Source organism: Tachysurus fulvidraco, chromosome 1, assembly GCF_022655615.1.
Source record: "Tachysurus fulvidraco isolate hzauxx_2018 chromosome 1, HZAU_PFXX_2.0, whole genome shotgun sequence".
Classification (NCBI taxonomy): domain Eukaryota; kingdom Metazoa; phylum Chordata; class Actinopteri; order Siluriformes; family Bagridae; genus Tachysurus; species Tachysurus fulvidraco.
In genome coordinates, this window is record NC_062518.1 from 4,081,673 (window position 1) to 4,103,824 (window position 22,152).

The 22,152-nt window shown below is 39.1% G+C and overlaps 1 protein-coding gene across 2 annotated transcripts in view; it reads right to left on the bottom strand.

Moving 5' to 3' along the window:
* tox3 (TOX high mobility group box family member 3) overlaps positions 1-19,508 on the bottom strand; it is a 73,378-nt gene extending 53,870 nt beyond the window's left edge. For both annotated transcript variants that reach the window (XM_047800496.1, XM_027173836.2), the window contains exon 1: positions 18,706-19,508. In XM_047800496.1, coding sequence (XP_047656452.1) covers positions 18,706-18,807 — 102 coding nt within the window. In that variant the 5' untranslated portion in view covers positions 18,808-19,508. The remainder of the gene's footprint in view (positions 1-18,705) is intronic.
* Between the last annotated feature and the right edge of the window lie 2,644 nt (positions 19,509-22,152).

Here is a 22,152-nt window from a genome sequence, read left to right on the forward strand (position 1 = left end):
TATCTATCTATCTATCTAGGTAGATAGATAGTATCTATCTATCTATCTATCTATCTATCTATCTATCTATCTATCTATCTATCTACCTATCTAGGTAGATAGATAGTATCTTACTATCTATCTATCTATCTATCTATCTATCTATCTATCTATCTATCTATCTATCTATCTATCTATCTATCTAGGTAGATAGATAGTATCTATCTATCTATCTATCTATCTATCTATCTATCTATCTATCTAGGTAGATAGATAGTATCTATCTATCTATCTATCTATCTATCTATCTATCTATCTATCTAGGTAGATAGATAGTATCTTACTATCTATCTATCTATCTATCTATCTATCTATCTATCTATCTATCTATCTATCTATCTAATGGTTATATATAAAATACACTGTATAGCCAAAAGTATATGGGCACCAGAGCGTCACACTCATGAGCTTGTCGAACATCCGGTTTCATGTTGTTTATTCCCTCTTCTACTCCCCTGGAAGGATTTCCGCTCAAATCTGGAGCACTGCTGTTGGGATTTGTGATTTGAAAGCACATTCAAGAGTGTCGAGTGTTTGGAGAACGCCCGAATCCAGAGCGACTTACATTGTTATACCATTTTACACAACTGAGCAACTGAGGGTTAAGGGTCTTGCTCATGGGCTTAGCAGTGGCAGTTTTGGTGGACCTGGGATTAGAGCTCACAACCATCCGATCAGTAATCCAACACCTTACCCGATAGGCTACCACATCCTACAAGGCATGTTATTGAGAACTGATAAAGTGGTGTTGCATTAGTGAGGAGGTCAGGGGTGCAATCTGTGTTTTAGTTCATCTTAAAGGTGTTCAGTGGGGGTCGAATTGGATCCAGGGGTCTGTGCAGGACCTTCCAGTTCTTCTAGCCCAACCTTAACACACTTTGTGCACAGGTACCTTGTCATACTGGAACAGATTTGGACATCTTAGTTCCAGTGAAAGGAATCTGAAACACTGCAACATAGAACAACATTCTATACAATTGTGTGCTTTTAATGTTTGTGGCAACAGTTTGGACAAGAAGCACATACAGCTTTTCTATCTGTCCATGTACCATCTTGCACATTTCAGTCAACTGCTGTTTTTAAAGAGAAAGTGACGTGACATACGGCTAAGTACCGTGACCTGTACTCAAAACTCGTTCTCTGCATTTAACCCATCCAAAGTGCACACACACAGCAGTGCGCACACACACAGTGAACACACACACACAGTGAACACACACACACACACACAGTGAACACACACACACACAGTGAACACACACACACAGTGAACACACACACACACACACACACACACAGTGAACACACACACACACACAGTGAACACACACACACACACACAGCAGTGCGCACACACACAGTGAACACACACACACACACACACACACACAGTGAACACACACACACAGCAGTGTGCACACACACACAGTGAACACACACACACAGTTTACACCCACACACAGTTTACACACACACACACACACACACACACACACACACACACACACAGTGAACACACACACACACACACAGTGAACACACACACACACAGTGAACACACACACACAGTGAACACACACACACACACACACACACACACACAGTGAACACACACACACACACAGTGAACACACACACACACACACAGCAGTGCGCACACACACAGTGAACACACACACACACACACACAGTGAACACACACACACAGCAGTGTGCACACACACACAGTGAACACACACACACAGTTTACACCCACACACAGTTTACACACACACACACACACACACACACACACAGTGAACACACACACAGTGAACACACACACAGTGAACACACACACCAAGTGAACACACACACACACACAGTGAACACACACACAAAGTGAACACACACACAAAGTGAACACACACACACAAAGTGAACGCACACACACACACACACACACACAGTGAACACACACACACAAAGTGAACACACACACAAAGTGAACACACACACAGTGAACACACACACATAGTGAACACACACAGTGAACACACACACAGTGAACACACACACACAGTGAACACACACACACACAGTGAATACACACACAGTGAACACACACACACACACACACACACACAAACTCACATACACACACACACACACACACAGTGAACACACACACAGTGAACACACACACACAAACACAACACACACACAAAGTGAACACACACACACAAAGTGAACGCACACACACACACACACACACACACAAAGTGAACACACACACACAAAGTGAACGCACACACACACACACACACACAGTGAACACACACACACAAAGTGAACACACACACAAAGTGAACACACACACAGTGAACACACACACAGTGAACACACACACAGTGAACACACACACAGTGAACACACACACAGTGAACACACACACACAGTGAACACACACACACACACAGTGAACACACACACAGTAAACACACACACAGTGAACACACACACACACACAGTGAATACACACACAGTGAACACACACACACAGTGAACACACACACACACAGTGAACACACACACACACACACACACACACAGTGAACACACACACACACACACACAGTGAACACACACACACACACACACACACACAGCAGTGCGCACACACACCGTGAACACACACCGTGAACACACACCGTGAACACACACCGTGAACACACACCTGGAGCAGTGGGCAGCCATTTATGCTGCTGCGCCCGGGGAGCAGTTGGGGGGGTTCGGTGCCTTGCTCAAGGGCACCTCAGTCGTAGCCGGCTCACGACTCGAACCCACAACCAGACTCTCTAACCATTAGACCACGACTTCCCCTTTTTTTGCACAATACCTGCTGCTATTATATTAAGTGTTCATCCCAGTGTTTCTGCACATGTACTATAGAATATACAGTATGGACTCTGGTCGGTGCTGCTATTCTGTATTGTCCTGTAGTGTTTTGCACTGACTTTTGTCTCGCACTGTTTGCACTAGGTTGCACTTTATGCCTCTAGGACTACCTTACTTAAGTCCTTATTTCTGTGTTGTTCTATATAGCTCTGTCTTTATTTCTATGTAGCTCCGCGGTCCTGGAGAAACGTCGTCTCATTTCACTATGTCTCTGCGTCAGCTATATAAAAGCTTCTTGACGTGACTTTTAAGGACGACCTTTAAAAACCGTACACATTTATGTATATGTATATTTATGTACAGTAATCCATCGCCACTTCGCGGTTCAAGTTTCGGCTGCGCATCATCGCATCCTCTCCCAGCTTCTTCGCGTATTGTGTTCGAAATTAACTTTTCGTTAAGCCCTTACGATGCCTCCTAAGCGCCCCCTGCCACAGATTCCTCTAGTGAGCCCAAGAGGAAGAGGAAGTTGATGACCATCAGTGAAAAGGTCCAACTTAGGGCCGATCCTACTTTGTGGATTTTCACCTATCGCGAGAAGTTCCGGTCCCCATTAACCGTGATAAACGAGGGATCACTGTGTGTATATATATATATAAATTATTTTTCCACTTATCTTTTCATTTTGATATCTTTTTTTATATATAGTTTATCCTTTTTATTTCTCTATCTCCTTTTGGTTTTTTTTTTTATTTTTTATCCTAAATTGCATTCCTTTTTTTATACTTATAAACCGGACAGACGCAAAAAGCATTTCACTGCACCCCCGTACCCTGTATGTATGTATGTATGTATGTGTGTATGTATGTATGTATGTATGTATGTATGTATGTATGTATGTATGTGTGTATGTATGTATGTATGTATGTATGTATGTATGTATGTATGTGTATGTGACAAATAAAATTTGATTTGATTTGATTTGATTTGATTGACTTGACTTGACTTGATATAGAAGTGAGGGTCAGGAGTCCTGAAAATTCAGTCCAGAAGTTCAGTTCTTTATTTTTAAAGCATTACTCAGTAACTACATCAAAACTAATAGCAAATGTATGTAGTTATGGGAAAAAGATGGATTCAGGTTACCTCAGATCTTTGAAGTTTGAGGAGTAAAATTAAATCTGAGGGGTTTGTAATGGATGGTAGTGTATGTATGCCTACTGCTACACTCCTCCTCCTCCTTGTATCGTCAATACTTTCCCAATAAGCTCCAGATGCGAACCAGCTGTTCAGCTTCCCTAATGCAACTTTATTAGAACCAAAATGCAACATTCATTTACTCTGTAGCACAGAGGAACAGGCTGGCATTTTTGTTAAGGATACTTCAGAGGCCAATAGAAATCACATCAGCAATGAAGCAATCACTGTACAATTTTTTGGAAGCCATCTACAAAGCAGCCACTCTCGGTTTGTAATACGTGTATGGAATAAATATCCACACTGAAGGGAACCATATGTTCCTGTAAAAGACTTGCACCGCTTCAATCATCTTTTCTTTCTCTTATTTTTTTCCCCCAGAGTCGAGTTAATGCTCACTGAATTCTCTGGTTTTATACTCATTCCTTATTTTTTCATTCAACATCAAAATGAGAACATGTGTCAAAACTTATAACGGCACAATCGAGCCCAGAGCTTCGTTTAACTATATAAATAAAGAGAAGAGACGGGAGAAGAATAAGCACTTCGCCGACTTTGCAGGAACCGAAGGTTTGTATTACAATTGAAAACATGCAGTGATGGGCATGAAAACAATTTCATGGTTGGTGAACTGGAAGACAGTGCAAACACGTGTGAGAAAGGTCCCTGTCTTTTTCCACGTGTCTGATTCACTATCGTCTCACGTGCTAGAGTCAAATGATTAATTGCTCACGTTAGTTCTGTCGAGCACAACCTACGCGATGAGTTTCCAGGCTTTGGAAACGAGCGCCCTTGGATCGTAAGAGTACACAAACAGTGGTGTTTAGATTCGGATTGAAAGTGTAACAGAAAACATAATCAAAGTGACACGTTGTATTCGGGATGTACAAGATGTTTGGCAATGGAGATATAAACGGAACGAAATTAAAGGGCAGAACGGCAAACAGCACTATTTAAGGCTGCTTTCGAATTGGGAATTTATATCATTAGCCGGTAGCACACGAAAAAACAATGGATGAAAGCATGCGGTTGTTTTTTGTTGTTGTTTTTTTTTAAATCACTGACATTTTCCATTACTTAAAAAGTCGATTCACTTTATATCACTTCAAAAAACTTTTGCGAATGCACCAAATGATGACCAACCAATCAGATCACAGCTCAAGAGGAAAGACTTCAAAAGAAAAAGACAGAAACAAAGGAGAAAACTCAGTTCCGTCGATGAACCATAACATTGAATATTTCACTTATTCATTCATTTTCTACCGCTTTATCCGGGTCACGGGGAGCCTGTGTCTATCTCAGGCGTCATCGGGCATCGAGGCAGGATACACCCTGGACGGAGTGCCAACCCATCACAGGGCACACACACACTCTCATTCACTCACACTCTCACACACTATGGACAATTTTCCAGAGATGCCAATCAACCTACCATGCATGTCTTTGGACCGGGGGAGGAAACCGGAGTACCCGGAGGAAACCCCCGAGGCACGGGGAGAACATGCAAACTCCACACACACAAGGCGGAGGCGGGAATCGAACCCCCAACCCTGGAGGTGTGAGGCGAACGTGCTAACCACTAAGCCACCGTGTCCCCCACATCGAATATTTGACATGTTGTAAAAGTTAAACTGAAACTAATATTGCGAAAAATGATAAGATGGAGAAGCTAGCTGATTAGCCTGTACTACTGGAAAGAATAAGCAGTAACACTGTTATTGTGAGCAGCACAAAAAAGCTCTTTTACTGAAATTTTACAAAAAAAAATAAAAAGAAAGAAAGTCTAGTGTGAAAATGTGAAAGCAGCCAAACATAGACACAGAGCTGTGAAGACGATGACGATGATAATGATGATGATGATGATGATGACGATAATGATGATGATGCTGATGGGGCTATAATCTACACATGGAAACGAACCAAATCGTTTCAAGGACGCGCTTTTGACTAGTGAAAACGTGGCGTGTGTGAGAGAGAGAGAGAGAGGGAGTGAAAGAAATTACCATTTCAAATGTATTATAATACATTCCTATGGCATTCCTGGAGAAAACAAAGACTCTTTATTCTTATCAGTCTAATGCACTGCTACAAAAGACATCATTAAAAACTCTACAGACGGGACGATGGTGCTTTTCCGATTTGTATTAGCTTTCCGCAGAGATAATTAAAATGTATTTGAGAACCGATTCGCATATTAACCCTCTACCTTGTGTTAGTAGATGATTTTTTTTGTTCTGAGGGAGGGGCTAAAGCGTTCTTTTAGCTGGAAAAACACTCATTGATGAGTTTTTTTTAAAGCCGGTTATTAGGATTCTGTACCATGCAGCTGTGCTCGAGGACCATCCTGGTTGGGGAAAATCCCACAGAATGGCAGGATGAGAAAAGATAAACAGGGACGAGTGGTTACGGAGAAAGAATGTCTAAGAAAACTTGAGCCGATCAACACTCGAGCCTTGCGATCGCTTTTCACTTTCGTCGGCGAGGGACAACGAAAAGATGTTACTTCGCTCGCTCGTTCCAGCATGCTCTGTTTGCACATTCAAATGAGTCTTTTATTTACTTTCGCTCTCTAAACTCTTCGCTCGCTTGTATTTGAACACCTGCTGTTTTTGTCAGGGCCGCACCGAGCCACAGAAAGCTGCAAAGCATTGTGGGTGCTGTGCAGCACAACACAACACGACACAACACAACACAACAAGGAGCAGTCAAACAAAAGACTAATGGAATAATCAGTTCGGTATGATTTCACCTCATCATCCGCTGCATGCTATCACACGACTCATTCTCCGGCTGCATTAATGAGGGCAGAGGTTTGCTTCTCTCCCTTTTTTTTCTTTCTTTCTTTCTCTCTTTCTTTCTTTCTTCACTTAACCAAATGTCACAACAACTGAAAAACACATGCTTGGGTGAAATTGAGAGGCAATAATCAATGGATTTGGAGACAAAGACGACTCAGCGGAAAACAAAATAATAATAATAATAATAGAAAAATCCGGTCTTGCTATGGTTGAAAAAAAGTCATCTTTGGGGGTGATTTTCCTTTTTTTTTAGCCTTTACACTGTACTACTGTGGTACTTTATGTCCGCCTTTTCCTCGGAATCGCTTTTTATGCCGACTATATGAAACGTAAAGCGACTCGGTGTGTTATGAAATAAGCTGCATTGTATTTACTACATACCATATAGAAACAGCCATTAAAGTAATTAAACATTAATGTACAAACCATAAACAGCTGCATTTAGACAACAGACATATCAAATCTCACTCACATTGGAACTCATTAAATATTAATACCCCAACACACACACACACACACACACACACACACACACACACACACACACACACACACACACACACACACAGGCCCAAACATCTATTATGCAGAAAAACATATTCATTTTGTTTGTGTCATTGGCATGTTTCCCTCTTCCTCATTTTCTCATAAATTATTCTGCAGCGTTTAACCCCGGTGTCAGATAACATACTGTACCTCTACCTTAATCCAGAAGTCCACCAGTGTCTGATAGTTTGTGATTTTCAGTCTGTACAATTTTTAGTATATTTCTAAGTCAAAAAACATCAAAATGTTCGAAAAAAAAAAAAATGACCAAGCTAAAACCTTATACAATGTTCAGGCAAAAGTGAGATGTTTGGTATTGTATTTGTTAATGTGTGTGTCATTGCATAAAATTAAAATAAACAGAAATTAAACCCTAATTGAAGAAATCCTTCTAATTATAACCGCAAAAATGGAACTGATTTAGAGTTAAGGTTGAGTTTCGTAGCTTGTTTCTTCACACTCAAAGGAAAAAGTGATTTATGGAAACTTAGACCTTATTATCGATGGAAATTTCGTCGTAAAACAAAATTTTCCTATGATCAACCGTGAAATTCTCCCAGATTGGCGCTCATGTCGTGAACAACATAGCTAGAATAATCCTAAAATGCTCCTTTCATAAGAAATGACTGTATAAAACCATGAAGTTCCACAGAAACCTTGGTGAGAGTACTAAAGCACAAAATTGAAGCCTTAAGATCTCAAAAACCTTTAACGACGTTATTAAAATATACTTTACTAATCAAAATGATTATAAAAAAAAAGAACATTGTTTCCTTCTGGACCTTCATTAGACTGTTTACTTCTGCTCTATAGCTTCAAGGTCATAAAAATGAAGAGTGCCATCATTAGTCCAATTATAATCTTCAGAAATGACTTAAATTACAGTAAAATTACTTTTGCGCTCAAGCTGCTGATTGGGGCTGTAGATAAAATTATCTTTCGACAGTGAGATATTTTGCTGTACTACTCGATTCTTAATTACAGCCGTGCCGCGACGGCCGTACGACCGTAAAGCTTAAAAAGGTTAAAACCCAGACGATTGTTATTATTCTACCTATTCGAATGCATTTTAACAGAATAAACACAGCAGATATAGAGTATACACAACACGGCCTGTAGAAAGGTTTTCCCTTCTTTGATTTGAAACGTTTGTTAGGAAAGCACTGCGAAAGAAGGACATCAGACCTTCTGTAATTAAGTACAGGGAAAGACTTGGTTAGTTTTACCAGAGGCTGTTGTCACAACTGGAGTATCACTTGATAGATCAACATTCCAGATCAGCCCTTTATTTCAACAATGAGATGAGATGAGACAAAGAAAAAGAACAAGGACATCCTAAACCTCGACTAAATGCTTTGGTGAATATATTGCATTGGGGCAATGTGAGCTTCTTCACTATGAGACTCCCTTGTCTGAGAAGAAAACATTCCGGACAGATATCACAGGACGATTCGGTGACACCGCACCCCCTCGTTGGGACGTTCGTGAGGTTGTATCTCAGGATTGTACACAAACTAGCACTCATAATTAATCGTGCACGCACACTACGCACACGAAGCAAAGGCAAACAGTCCCAGCTCAGAGCATGGGCCGCTGCTTCCGTGTGGTGACTGACATGCACCATAGGCCCCGCCTCCCCAACACTCCCCATTCCTTTTTTTCTCCTTTTGCTAATTTTTAATCAGAATGGTATAATATATAATATAATATTTAAATACAGAACAACAGATAAGACTTTACTCTAGGGTGGTGTTCATTTGTGCTACATAGAGTCTGCGTTGTCCCTTCATAACTGATATACATTTCAATTATTCCAACAGGTATCAGATGTTTATAAAGAGACTTTGTCAATCATCACTTCAGCTGTTGTGTTGATCAAAACACCAATGTTTGTGTCACAATAGGTCAACTGCCATAAAGAGCTTATGTATGTTACATGTAGCCCTATGAGCCCTATAATACCAAAACTCACAGACTAAAGACAGCTATTGAAATAAACCTTATGTGGGACGTTATGTAGAATTTATGTCGCTCTATGAATGCAGCCCATACTTTTTTAAAAAAGAGACAGGATTATGTATGTTTAATGAAGCTCTATAAACATTTGTACTACCAAAATGTACAAAAATATTCTTTAAGGCAGATGCTGAAATAAGCCTTTATAAAGTACCCTATGTAGATTTTATGTCACTCTATGAGCACAGTTCATACCTGTTTAAAAAACAGACTCAAATCGCTATGATTTTTGAGTCTCTATGTGTTCATGTTGGTTTATGTCAGTGGTCTTGAAAGGCTTATGTAGGTTTCACATGGCCTTATGAACACTGATATAACAGTAGTCTTTATGAGAGTGATTGAAATAAGTCTTTATAAATTCTGTAGGATTATGAAGATGTAGCTCATACAACTCATACCTGCTGAAAAAGGGCTTTACAGAGCAGACCCCAACACCCAAAGCACTACTGCGTCTAATATTGTATTAGCTTTGAAGCATTTATAAATGTTAATGTTAGTTTATGTCATTGGTCATTATACAGCTTATGCGGGTTTAATGTAGCTGTAAAGTAGTGTTAGCGAATTGAGTAACATGTTACTAATGTCTTAGCTCAACTGACCCGCTCCCTCGGTGGCCATCATTCATTTTGCAAGTGGAGAGAAAAAAAGGAAACAATGGAAATTTTTGAAATATGGCTTTGCTACATGAGTCACATTGGGCTTTATATTATATTCCCCTCTCTTCCAGATTCAATTACATCCCTCAATGTCCTGAAACTCTCTCAGGTCAAACATTACAAGGGCAATAGCTTTAATCCACAATCAGGAACTGTCTCAACACTGCCCTGGCTTCTGTGTGTGTGTGTGTGTGTGTGTGTGTGTGTGTGTGTGTGTGTGTGTGTGTGTGTGTGTGTGTGTGTAATACTGTGCTGATATTTTATGCATGTTTTATGTTTCAGTGCATCTGAATATCTCATGCCGAGTCCTGATTGTCTGCCGATTGATCTCGGCTCTGCGGTGCCAGTCAATACGGCATTATCGATTCACATTTTGGTTTCTCTTCATATTTAAAAACACCACTCACATCTGCTGGTTTCTTTGTTTCTTCGGTTCTTTATTTTAATGCCTATGACCTCCGTTATAACTACAAACATCTTCTCGTGAACCCGCACCTTAGCATTCTCATCCGTCTGCATGTTTGACCCAGATGTTAGCATGTTAACCAGTGTAGCATTCAGCAATCAGTAGGGTTTAATAGGGTATGAAAAAATAAGCAAGTTGACTCAGTGGCATTTTACAGAGCGGATTTCATGCCAGCAGTTTCTCTAAATAAAATATATATATATATATATATATATATATATATATATATATATATATATATATATATATATATATATTGGAACCATTCGAATTCAAACTCCATTTTATCCGACTCGCTCGGTTTACCGAGTTGCTGCAGACCATGACGATGGGAAATCATGATCATGTTTGGAAAATGATGCTAGTGCGGCTAATTAGAGAAGGTGAGGTTAAAGATGAGTGGCTACAACAGATGATCTCATCTGGATCGTGGTACCTGTCAGGCACAAATTAGCATAATTACTTTTATCAATGGAGATAATCAATAACTTGGATGGAGGTTAGGTGAGTTGTGGAAGCGGCAGGACCGATGAGGTAATTCTGTGTCAAAACCATTATTCCCACAATCAGTTCATGCTTTGCTACACAGAGTTTTTTGATCGTTTTAAGCCCCACCCCCATGACTAGCTTGGATCTGTCACTCAATGTTTTCCAAAAGTAAAACGTTTTACTCAAAAACCCTTAAGATGTGATTGTGAAATCGTTGGAGAGGATTTTTTGTAAGATGTTTTTGTAGGTTTAAGTCAATTGCCATAAAGGGCTTATGCATGTTTATGCACCTATAAAGTTAACAAAATAGACAACAGTTGATATTATTACTGTGATTGTATTATCCTCTGGAAATAATCCATTATACATTTTTGTATGCTTATCAAGTCACCATTAATAGCCTATATAAGGTTTATGAAGCTCTATAATCACTGTCTTCAGGTAAAGCATTGCCATAACTTTCATATCTGAATGAACACACATATGCTGGTTACAATATGTCTTTAAATGCATGTGTAGGCTTGTTGTTTATAATTAAGGAATTATGTAGGTGTTGTGTAACCTTATAAACACCACCCAAGGGTAACACATGTTACCAAGACTGACAGACATTATGACAGCTGATGCTTCATTTTTAAGAAGTTATAAATCGTTTATATATTTCTATCAGTCATCATGAGCTTATGCAGATTTTATGTAGCTCTATGAACACCAGGTACACAAGCGTTGACAAATAGTGTAACGTGATCCAGAAGTAAACATCAAAAATCATACAACCTTTTACAAATACTTCTGAAAGTGTATGTCACTTGTCATAAAGGGCTCATGTAGGCTCTATAAAAATGTTTATATTAAAGAAATTTAAAAACAGCTTCTGAAGGTTTATGTCACTTGCCACGAAGAGCTTATATAAGCTATATAAAGCCTATTTAATATTAAAGTCAATAAAATAAGCTGAAATAAGCTGTTATGAATATTTATGTAGGTTTAATGAACCTACAGGCTTGTTTTGTTTTTGTAATCTGATCGTAAACAACGTAGAGCTACAGATTACGACTCCTAGTGGTATACGCGAATATTGTACTCGAAGAACTTGGGTTAGAATATCAGTTTGTTGATCTGATTATAGATCTAATAATGCGGTTCTCAGAATGATCTCAGTGCTGCATTTACATCTGATTGCTTTTTATCCCCAGGAGAATAACTCCACACATTCCTCCTAGTTAAAACTCGCAGCAGCCTTAAAAATATCGTAATATAGAAGAAAGAATGGAGAGGAAAATCTTTCAGACACATAATACACCTATTTGAAATGTATAGCATATATTTATAGGATATGTGACTACAAGTGTGACTCTCTCATCCTGGAACCACAATAACATTACATACCAAGTTCATCTAGGACAAGGATCGATAGAGAGAGAGAGAGAGAGAGAGAGAGAGAGAGAGAGAGAAAGAGCGAGAGAGAGCGAGAGAGAGAGAGAGAGATGAGCACTTCATTTGATTTCCGTTCATCTTTCTGAAGAGAATGTGATATGATTTGAAGGTCACTTCCTCTGTGTAAGTGTGTTAGTCTAGTTTCAGTATCGAGTTCACGTGTGAGTGCCATCGACTTCGAGCCCGAACACAATTTCATGCTTTTATTTTAATTCCTGTGCTACACACAGAACATAAATTCTGCACGCTTAAACCCTCAAACTCCCAGGAGCCATCAGCGTGTCCAGATGTACCTCACGGCCCTCACTTTTGCAAGCAAGTACTTAATTTTCCTATTAGTTCCACCGTAGCTACCGAATGCGATTCGAAAGAAAAAAAGACGCAAAATAAAGTCTTGAGGTTTCGTCTTAACGGAAAAATCCACGTCGTACTAAGAAAACCCAAAACAAAACATCCACATCTGCTTCCTCTCGAGCACAATCTCCATCTAAAGAGCTGCAGTTTGAAACGTGATCTCCCATGCCCGGGCTTATTTTCCTTTCAGCGCTTGATCATTCTGCCAATGATGAGCGTTTTTCAAATACCGCAAATAAAAGTACAATTGTTGTGGCCATGGCAACGGTTATCAGCGTTGCTGTATCGCAAAGAAAGTTCAGGAACTTTCAGAAGACAAAAGCAAAAGCAAAAAACAAAAAAAAACAAAACACAAGGCCTCTGGGCTAACGATTATAGAACGATTGTACGTCAATTACGGCTACGTTTTGCGAATCAGCAGGACCGAAGCGAGCTGCAAGTAGGGCGTGGTCATGTAAAGCAGTGTTTGGACAGGTGTGAAACAAGTGTTGGCATTTAAGCTTGAGGACATACAGTATTATTTTCACTCCTCAATACACAAATCAAGCCAACACAATGAGTCTATTAACTTGGATGACCTTTTGGAAAATGCTTTAAAATCGATACTTTAGCAAAGAAATAACTAACCATCGCTAACCATGATATTGCTAACTTGCTGAGATCCTTCAAGACAACAAACATTTTTGAATATTTTAAAGATGCAGGTTGTAATAAACAACTATATTCGATTGCACTTTAAAGACTCAGAGGAAAATAAATTTTGGAAAATTCTAGAAAATTCGAGCTAAAAATTTATTCTGGCGATACAAAACAGTCGATACAAGACAAGTCAGAAAATCAAAAATAGTACATTAAAAAAAATCTATTCTAACAAAGAGGTGGAGCTAATTTCAGGGCCAGAAAAATCTAACTAGAAGATAAATCAAACAGACAAATTAAAAGTTGTTTAAGTAGTTCTTTAAAAAAAAAAATATGATAAACATAGTTCGTGGGGTGATATGGCGGTTATAGGTGGTACTTTTAAAATCTAAATTATTAATTAACCACAATCGTGGTTTCGTGCATTTTCTGTTTAATGGTGAATAGTTAAATGTGTGTACGTTTTTATTTTCAATAAAAATACTTGAATGTTTTAGATATGTTTGTTTTCTTGTTATAATTTTAGTGCTTGGAACAATTAGCTTTGAGCTGAAATTTTTGTTCTTAAAATGACTTTAGAAATAGTCTGTAAAGTTCTGACCTTCTGTTTTAGTATCATTATTATTAGTAGTAGTTTTAGCAGTAAACCACTATTTACACATCAGATTAGTTTCATTAAGCTGTTTGTTGCAAATAACAAAACTACCTGTTATCAACTCTTTTTTTTAAGTTAATCGATATATTCTCATGTTATAATTTTTTTTTCTCCCTGTAGCTTTTAGATTAGCTGAATGTTTTCCTCACTGAATTCATTCCCAGGTTAAAGTTCAACCTGAAATGTAAGAGTTACTAGTTATAAAGCAAACAACTGCTATCTTGTCAAGAAACCAAAGCCAGATAGTAGTGATAGTCTAGCAGTGTGGAGTGTATGATGAAATAACAGCAGCTGTGTACATGTGCGCGCGCACACACACACACACACACACACACACACACACACACACACACACACACACACACACACACACACAGAGAGAGAGAGAACAGAGTTAGGAGATTAACCCCTGCCTGCCTGAGCTAAGACAGAACAGAGTGCTGCTGTAGCCTCAGGAAAACCGTGTGTGTGTGTGTGTGTGTGTGTGTGTGTGTGTGTGTGTGTGTGTGTGTGTGTGTGTGTGTGTGTGTTTGGCCTTCTGAATGGGTGTTTTGTTTGCCTTTGTGCTGCAGTAACAATGAGTGTGTGTGTGTCAGTGTGTGTCAGAGTGTGTGTGTGTGTGTGTGTGTGTGTGTGTGTGTGTGTGTGTGTGTGTGTCAGTGTGTGTGTGTTGGGCCATTTAGGTGTGTGTAAAGAAGATCAGTGGGTGTAAACACCTCTGTAATTTACCATCTCTGATGCTTGTCACCTCATTTCCTTTTTTATTCTTTTGCTTTTGTCACAGGAGCGCAAAACCTCGTGACACAATCAGATCATTGTTGCAGGATTCCTCCTCTTCTTCACCGTAATACACTGTAAATAAATCGGCTGCAGCTGCAAAAAACCCATCCTCATCCTCGTCATCATCATCATCATCACTGCCATCATAATCATTATTGTCATGTCAAAAACACAAAGGATGTTACGGAGCCCGGTTGGGTGGCTGAACCCAATCTGCTCCATTTGTTTACGGTGTATTTATGATTTGTTTAATATGGTTTGCTGAACATAGAGAAGTGCTACCACACTGGGTTTCTGAGGCAATTTGTCATGAGTGTGTGTACACATTTGCCATCTGTTAGTACAAACTCACACACACACACACACACACACACACACACACACACACACACACACACTTCCTGACACAAAGTCCAGTGGGGTTGCCATGGCGAGAGCGAGGCACAAAGAGAATCATCCATTCTTGCATAACTGAATGAAGCTTTTCATCAGACATGGAGGTGGGGGAGAAATGTGTGAGAGAGAAAATGAGAGAGGGACAAAGAAAGAGACAGAGAGAGAGTGAACTAGAGAAGGAAAGAGAAGACTAGAAATGCTGACAAACACCAAACTCTGGCCAAACTCCACTGAGGGAAATGCTGTCTCATTATTTACATTAGTGTTAGTCCTGTTATCTCAGTTAAACAGCTCCAGATCTTTCTCTAGGACAATAAAAAGTGCTTAAATTAAACACACATACACACACACACACACACACACACACACACACACACACACACACACACACAGTCATATGTAGGGATTGTCTTGGATTTTATTTAAGGGAAAAAAAAACTTCCCAAAAGACCTTTACAGTTCTTTGTAGAGCAAACGGAGAGAGAGAGAGAGAGAGAGAGAGAGAGAGAGAGAGAGAGAGAGAGAGAGAGAGAGAGAGTGCTTTCAGTTTTCAACATGATGCTTGATCTACCATTTAATGATCTTTGTGTTCCTTCTGTCAAACCTTTCTGTAGATACTTCGTTCTGCCGAGCACTAATGGAGTGAGCACTTGACATCATTGTAAAACCACAATAAAAACATAACCAGTCCCACTAATGGTCTCCGCATGCCTGCGAGGCCAATGTGTCAGCTCCGACTCGCCCTTTTTTTCCCCGACGTTGTTTTAAAAAGGCAAGCCAACTAAATCTAATGAAGTACCGACATCTCAGATACATCTCACAGCCCATGTTCAAGACCTGAGTACAAGTTTAAAAAACAAGAATCCTCAAAATCCTTCAAAAAACCTACATAAAGAGAAAAAACAACACCACCACCATCACCATAACCAACAACAACAACGTGATCTTCTTAAACAATGTAGGCATGTGTTCGTTTAAGCCTTTCAGAAGTGGGCGCTTTTTTTCTTGTAAATTTGCCTTGACTGCTACCACATGTGCAGCCTGTCTAAAGTGTACGCTCGAGCCCAAACCGCACTCATTACAGAGCGGAGAAGCGGCCAATCAGCAGCCGAACGTCAAACCCGAACTGCAAAACTAGCCGTAAAGCCGTAGCTCAGGGTCAGCTGCAATAAAAATCTATAAATGCTGAAATTAAACAGTTAGCAAGATCTAAAGAAGGTGAGTGAAATGAAAAGTTAGAAATGATTAAAAAAAAGAGTTAGCACTTGTTTTTTTGTTTTTTTTTATCTTCTCCATTCCCATATGAATATCAGGCAAAATCTGAGCTTCTGGTAAGAATGTACTAATTCTCAATGAGTGCACGGGCTTAAGTTTTCCCACTAAACCATGATGGCTAGCCTGATTTCCTCCAAATTACTCCAACCGCCTCGTTTCCTTCTTTTGATGCCCAGATTATGAAAGTTCACTCGGTGTTCTTAGGTTGCTTCCTTTATACTCTAATCCAATCGTCCACCATTAGCCAAAGCTTCATTAGTCCAGAGGCTAATTACAGTTCTGGTAGGACTATAGATTTAAAGTGATCTGTGAAGGACGCATTTACTTTGGGTTTACTTTCTCCGAAAAAGGAGACGCTGGATAACCGGTGTGAGTTACAGACTACCGAAGGCTGTGATTAAAAGTAAATGATCAACACGACTTCACGACTCGAGTTAATGCCGTCTTAGGAAACGCTTCACAACAGCATGGCTATCGTTAGTAAATAAAAGTATTTATGGCACGTCAGATGGGATTACAGGCATGTTTATTCACTGGCTATCAACGTGACTGTATAAAATTATCTTTTTTTATTCTTATTATTATTATTATTTCATGGCATTTTACACTATTGTGAAATGACACAAAACAGAACTTCCTAAAAAATTGCAGCAAAACATTTTTGTTTGTTTTATAGACATATTATCTGCATTGGTATAAATCTAAGGCTGTAAGGAAGTTCTTATAAGTTGGACTAGAAAAGGGTGCTTACTTTGTCTTGTATACTCCATGTCCATGATATGTGTTGTGATTTTCTATTAAAATACTTTCTGGAAATGAGAAATGTTTGAACGCACAAGAAAAAGCTATTTTTAGTTGCCATAGCTGCAGATAAACACATTTGCGAAGCCAGCACAATGACCCGATGACTATAATCTAATAACAAAGAAGTTAAACTGTTTGTTCTAACCACAGATAACCCAGCAAAGCTCCTACAGTACCTCCCCATGCATATATATATATATATATATATATATATATATATATATATATATATATATATATATATATATATATATATATATATATGCTGTTAAAAAAAAGGCAGGCAAATGATTAGGCTTCTTTGCATGATGCAGTTCACTAAGTTAGGCACTGATAGTCTGTTGTATCACAACACAAAACGTGCTTTGTTAAACAAGGTGGTATCAGGCAGGGTTGGAGAGAAGAAAAAAAAAAGAAGTTTTAAAAATTTTACCAACTGTTTGGGAATTTCAGTGCTGGCTGTGAAAACTTTAGTGCCCCAAAAGCAACATTTACACAATACCCCCCAGGGCAAAAAATCACACACAAGTGGCTGAAAAACGAAAACATTCCAATCGTATCATTGTATAATGATGCCCATGGTGTGGTGGAAAGGCAGGAGCAAAGCGCACAATCCGTGCATTGTCCCGTAACGCGCGAGCTCGGCTTTTGTCTCGAACGCTCGCATAACAACTGCTTTAGAAACAACGCGCGTGCAAATCGCTTGTGAATGAACGAGCGACGCTTAATCCAACGTGACACTCTTAATTACGGGTTGGATGTGTTTTCAGCTCCCCTAGATCTCCCCAGTTCTATCAGTTAGTATCTATCCAGCTCTCCGACATGAGTAATAAAAAAATAACGATTGCAACTTCTACATAAATTGTCCTGTTTTTTTGTTTGTTTGTTTTTTTTTTGCAGAAGGATTTGTGCGTTCTTGCGCGCACCTGCTCCATTGAGATGCTCGTTTACTCCACACACAATCCCACCGAAGCAAGACGACAGACTGTTAAGCTGTCTTCTTACTCTTTGCTTAAAAGCATATAATATTCGTGTATAGATTTATTTTCCTTTAACATCCGACAGATTTATAGAGCCCTTGCAATGATGCACGCGCGTTACGCATCATAACAAATCAGGGCTGATGCATGAACATGGAATGGTCATGTGCAATGTCATTTAAGATGCGTATGTCACAAGGTGCAAAGGTTTATAAACAAAATAAGAAAAAAGTCAGTAGAAGTGCGCACAGGCGCAAAAGTAACTTTGTGCATTGGGTGGATTAAAAGCATCCTGTCTCACCTTGTTGTAGCTGTAGTAGCCAGAGCAATGGGAGAAATCCATGTTCTGTGGATCTCCGGGAATGGAAGTCCCCCCTGAGGACGGATAAAATCGTACATCCATGTTTTTCCTCTTTGGAACAGCGCAGCTGCACTGCGACCAGTTTGTGTTTCTTTGCGCTGCCCTTTTTTAATTTACAATCCAGAAGGAAGGCTGGAAGGTGCAGTGTCGCCAAAAGAAATAAGCAAGTGATTAAATTTAAATAGTGGGGGTAAAAAAAAAAAGTTTTTCGTAATCCCGGGCTTTGGTTCACCTCGAGAAGGTGCGGAAAGTGTCCGGGTCTCGCGCGCGCGCGCTCGGAGAGGTGCGGGGCACAAAAGAAGGCAAAACACCGACAACACACAGCGTTAAAGCAAAGTGCAAACTGTGTGTGTGTGGTGTATGTGTCTGTGTGTGTGTGTGTGTGTGTGTGTGTGTGTTTGTGTGTGTGTGTGTGTGTGTCTGTGTGTGCTTTACAGCCAGTCCTTACACAGCATCAGATTCAAATGAAATGCATCCGAGTCCAAAGTTTGCCTAATCTAAAAAATAATCAAACGACTCCTTTCCATAAGGATATTTCTCTCCGTCACCATGATCCTTTACTGTCTTTTTGTTTCCTTATTATCAGCTCTTCAGGTCTCAGAGAAAGAAAGAAAAAAATAAAACTTCCGAAGTGCAGTTTACAGATTAATTACGCCGCTGGGTTTCAGGGGATCAGAGATAACCAATAGTCTCTTGTTAACATCAGCCTACATCAAGCTGTGTGTTTTTAAGCGTAATGAAGAAGCAGAGCGTGCGGCCAACCGCGGCCACGCCCCGTTTCCACATAACCACGCCCACTGGGTAGTAACAGTGAGCTCGTGAAACCAGGGCAGCAACTTAAAGCCCTGTAGGTCGGATGATTTCAGGGATTTAAAAGCTGTGTAATATAAAACATACAGTATAGAGGACTTCACACCTTCTTACAGCCGAGGGTTGCATTTGGAATTAGGCGTTGAAGCAGCAATGCAGTGTTCATTTCTTGCCCATATGTATATGTTCTGTGGATGTTTTAACACTGATGCTGTCCTGTGCTGATGTTTTGCTGTTTTAATAGTGATACACCAAGTTTATATGGCAAGGTGGTTTGCTATAAAACAGCAGGGAGGATTGAAAACATACTTCTTCGATTTGGAAAATCTGCAGGATTTAAAAAAAAAACAAACAAAAAAACAATAAAACCTAACACATGCTTGCTATTGCTAGAAGTTATCAAATGATTTGCATATTTGTTAAATGTTGACAATTATTTGCATATCAATACTATTTATTGAAGGCACTTCTAAAGACAAAATGGTCATCGGTGATTGACTGTTGGAAAAAATGGTGGTCAGTGATTGGTCATTGGAAGCAACAGTGATTAGGTATTGGGAACAATGGTGATCAGTGATTGGTTGTTAGGAACAACAGTGATGATTGATTTCTGTATTGGGATCAATGATGATCAGTGATTGGTTAGGAAAAACAGTGATGATTGATTGGGTATTGGGAACAATGGTGATCAGTGATTGGTTGTTAGGAACAACAGAGATCATTGGTTGGGTATTGGGAACAATGGTGATCAGTGATTGGTTGTTAGGAACAACAGAGATCATTGATTGGGTATTGGGAACAATGGTGATCAGTGATTGGTTATTAGGAACAACAGAGATCATTGATTGGGTATTGGGAACAATGGTGATCAGTGATTGGTTGTTAGGAACAGCAGTGATCAGTGATTGGTTGTTAGAAACAACATTGATCATTGATTGGGTATTGTGGACAATGGTGATCAGTGATTGCTTGTTAGGAACAACATTGATCATTGATTGGGTATTGGGAATAATGGTGAATGGTGATCAGTGATTTGTTGTTAGGAACAACAGTGATCATTGATTAGATACTGGGAACAATGGTGATCAGTGATTGGTGATCCAATATATTCATTTACATCAGCTCAAGACAATTTAGCACATTAAAGACATAAATAAATCATGAACAAATTATATTAGACACAATCTAACTGTTTTCTTAACAACTGTTAGTGCCAAAGCACATCACTGCATGCTGTTCACATGAAAGTGTAGAAGGAAACTGAAGCTAACATGCCGAAATATTCCCAGTTTACAATTTCCTTACATTTCCACGTGTGGTGTTTATCTGTGTCCAGCTGGATTTGTATTAACACAGTTTAACTCTGCAACGATTAATTCAACCTTGTAACGCGTTCAGACCCATTTTTAAATAACTCAACCCTGAGGAATCTACTGTGTACAATGTTGCACTTTGCTTTATGGGATTTTGTATTATATTTAACTGACGTGGTCTATTTACATGATAATCCTGGCTTTGCAAATCCGAGGTGATTATTTGCATGTGAATCAGTCGTTTCCTCTTCCGCCTTTCCAAAGAACCTAGACTCTGTTGTTAATGCAGAATGTCTACCTGAATGCTTATTAGCTTTACGATAACCTATTAAACACTAACCACCCAGACTGTAGGTAGTAAATTAGCTTTGGTTTAGTTCAGTTTACAAGTTATATATGTCATTCTCGCCACATTAACACTAACTTGTTGGGTGCGGAATCCTGAGAAAAAGTGCTGTGAAATTAGCATAAATTTAGTATAATCCTGAGTCAAAGAAGAGAGATAGGGAAAGAGAGAGAACTCTTGCTAATCAAGCGCTGTCTTAGTTGTAATAGGTTGATTTCTTTCCTTAATGTGGCCACAAGGGGCAGATAAATGAAATGTAAGCAGCACAGGGGTGATTATCATTTCATAACCTCACTGGGGTAAAGTAGACCTTCGCTATCAGGTTATAACAGAGTGGTACGAGTCACAGTAATCGTTACGTGTCTAAATTATCTAGCAAACTTTTTTCTGTCCAAAGAATTATTTTTGCAACTAGAGACCTCTTTTCAGACAGTGAGCCATTTTATGACTGTAGCGTCGATTCATTTTATAAACACAATCCCACTGTTCAAATTTTAAACACATAAGGTGTTATTAGAATTGCAAATTCATTTTGAAACACCTCATAATATATGCTGAATTTCTGAAGCGACTGATATTTTTTTTTTTAGGTTTGTATGCTTTAGATTAAAAACTTCACGACGTCCTTTGGTCCAGAATGAAATAATTAGAATGATTCAACCTGATCGAACGAATCTTATAATAACGGTTATGTCCGTAATAGCTAATGATGGCTATAAATACAGCAGTAGTCCACATCGTTCGAGTCGACCTGAATAACAATAAGAAGAAAAAGGAAGAAGAAAATGAATTTAACAATAAAAATTATGTTGTAGAAAATAAACATTTAATATGAGTGATATTAAAATAATAAACAATGGTTAAAACCATGTTACTAATTTTCTTATAACACCTCGTCCCAAAGTCTTTTATTTCTAT